The sequence below is a fragment of the Priapulus caudatus genome, unplaced genomic scaffold (assembly GCF_000485595.1).
Source record: "Priapulus caudatus unplaced genomic scaffold, Priapulus_caudatus-5.0.1 Scaffold26, whole genome shotgun sequence".
NCBI lineage: Eukaryota > Metazoa > Priapulida > Priapulimorpha > Priapulimorphida > Priapulidae > Priapulus > Priapulus caudatus.
In genome coordinates this window covers 347,470-349,944 of record NW_014577087.1, presented here as the reverse complement: position 1 = coordinate 349,944, position 2,475 = coordinate 347,470, and the positions used below count along the sequence as shown (strand labels likewise).

Genomic DNA, 2,475 nt, shown 5'->3' with positions numbered 1-2,475 from the left:
GTCATGTGGTAGGAATGTGGGTAGATAGGTATTAGCGATGTGGGTAGGGGCGTCATGTGGTAGGAATGTGGGTAGATAGGTATTAGCGATGTGGGTAGGGGCGTCATGTGGTAGGAATGTGGGTAGATAGGTATTAGCGATATGGGTAGGGGCGTCATGTGGTAGGGGCATTAGCGATGTAGGTGGGGAGTGTGATATGGTCGTAGCATTTTACGATGTGGGTGGTGTAGTTTCAGCTTCGGCAGTGAACCTAGGGTTTCCCTTAGCGTCTGTTGATCACCTTCTTTGTCGATAAGCACTCGTCCACTTGCTGTCTTCTCAAGAAGGAACATCTGTCGAGTTTGACCTCGTGCTGTTTCTCTTACAGCCTCTACAAGGGTGTTCCAGAAAAGAGGACAAGGGAGGGGTGAGAAGTGTTTGTCTTTGACTTGGTTTTTTTTTCATTACCTGCTTCTAACCCGATCTTCATAGACGCTCGTACTAAAACGACAAACGACTCGACTGTTGAGGTGGTGGATGAACTGTGCGTTCGGTTGTGTTCTTTCCACTTGACCTATGACCTGTTTTCTGGAACAGCCCTCGATTGGTGCAAAGCTCACTTCACTGTACACTAGCGCCATCTACATTAGTGCCATGTACACACATTCCATATTTGCACAAGTGTGCATAGTGCACTGTGTGTATAATGGTATCCTGAGCTCTACTGTGTGCACTGGTGCTGTGTACGTTAGTGCAATGTACATTGGTACAGCATGCGCTTGTGTAATGTACATTGATGCAATGTGCACTGGTGTAATATTCACTTGTACTATGTACACTGGTGTCATGTGTATATTTGTACTAGTGTCATGTACTCTAGCACCACGTACACTGGCACTTTGTACTCTAACACCACTGGTGCGATGCACACTGCACAGTGCAGTGCATATCGACTCCCAGCACCATTGCATCACTTTCAGTTCAATTTAATATGTTTGATTTCAGAACTAACCATTCATCGGCGAGCAGATGAGATCAATGTAGTCGAAATTAACTTGTCCCACCCGCGGTTGTGCGTTATGCAGCTGAATAGAACGTTATCGCTCAGGTTTCATTGCAGTTGTCTGTGGTATGCATCCAAAAGCAATTACGACCAGCAAGGAACTACTGATGTAGTTAAGCGAAGACGGAGAATCCCAATCGTTTATAAACCCTCTTTTGCTAAATCCGCAACATTTTGTGACTTACCGCAACAGATACGCAATGCATTAGGCCAATACATGCATCGATTTTTAACTGTAATCGGGTATTACCTCCTGTTTTGCAGAGTTATTACATCAGGCACGGCCCGCTCGTATTTTTCTACCCGAACCCGTGAATTAAACGCATGAGGAGCTAACACGCACGACCGTTGGTGCGAGGCATGCACTGGTTTGGGGCATGCATTTGCTCGTCTTCCTGGCAGCAGTACTCACAGTGATTTATTCGTTTTCATCTTGGCATAGATGTATTGTTGCTCTGCCGACGTAGACGAGCTACTAGATTAACAGGCTGCGAGCGGCTAGTCTTCTCTCACCGACCGCTCGCCCCCTAACACTGACGCGCTTGCAGAGAGAAAGCATGCTGCGATTTGCTGTGTCATCTTCTACCTAACACTACTCACACTCGCCACTAGTGCGATGAAGGGTTCGATCGAGAGATCGCATGTTCACTTTACTTAAACGTACAACAAAGCGTCAGACGCCATTATTGTATAGGCAGGTGTAACCACCACGTCGCTACGTGAGAGAGGAAACTGTTCTGTAACCACTGACAAACCGCTATCGGTACTTTCCTCCCATCACAGTATGACCGTGTAACCACAGATAGCATGGTAGCCTCTGACCTCTGTCATGCATAAGACGTCTGTCAACGTATGTGCGACCTATGTGTAGAAAAACCTTTGTGTAAGATGATAACCTCGTTTTCGAAACAGTCTAGCTATACATGTATCCAGCAGACGTGATTAACCCGCCCTCGCTACCACATCAATCTAAATCACGATGAGGATGAGCCGTCGCGAGGGTTGCCGTGACGACCGACGCAACACTACCCGGACCTTCCGAAGAACGATTGTGAAGGTCGTCACGGCAACCTCGACGACGCCCCCGTCCCAACCCCCGAGAACGAACCCGTCGCGCGGTGGTTCCCGTGGCGACGAGCGAGCCCCTCCCCCCTCCCTCGCTCCCGCCGACCTCCGACTGACCTCCGCGCGTGTGCTTCTCTGCGCAGGGCTCGGTCGTCGACCGCGACAAGGAGATGGAGCGGATGCGGGAGCAGCTGAAGAGCATGAACGCGGCGCTGGCGCAGCACGTGCCGCGCGACAGCCGCCCCAACTCCTACGTGTCGGTGGCGTCGACCGTGTCTGAGCTCGCGGGGGTCGAGGCGCTCGGTGAGGTGCTGCACATCTCCAGCGACGACGCAGGTAAGCACGAAGGTTAACGATGCAGGTAGCGA

General features: G+C 50.3%; 1 protein-coding gene across 1 annotated transcript in view; it reads left to right on the top strand.

Annotated features, from left to right (window-relative positions):
* The window catches only part of LOC106814337 (rho guanine nucleotide exchange factor 11-like), a 66,027-nt gene that overhangs the window by 63,361 nt on the left and 191 nt on the right, over nucleotides 1-2,475 (top strand). The window contains exons 32-33 of the mRNA XM_014818639.1: nucleotides 368-406; nucleotides 2,251-2,443. Coding sequence (XP_014674125.1) covers nucleotides 368-406; nucleotides 2,251-2,443 — 232 coding nt within the window. The remainder of the gene's footprint in view (nucleotides 1-367; nucleotides 407-2,250; nucleotides 2,444-2,475) is intronic.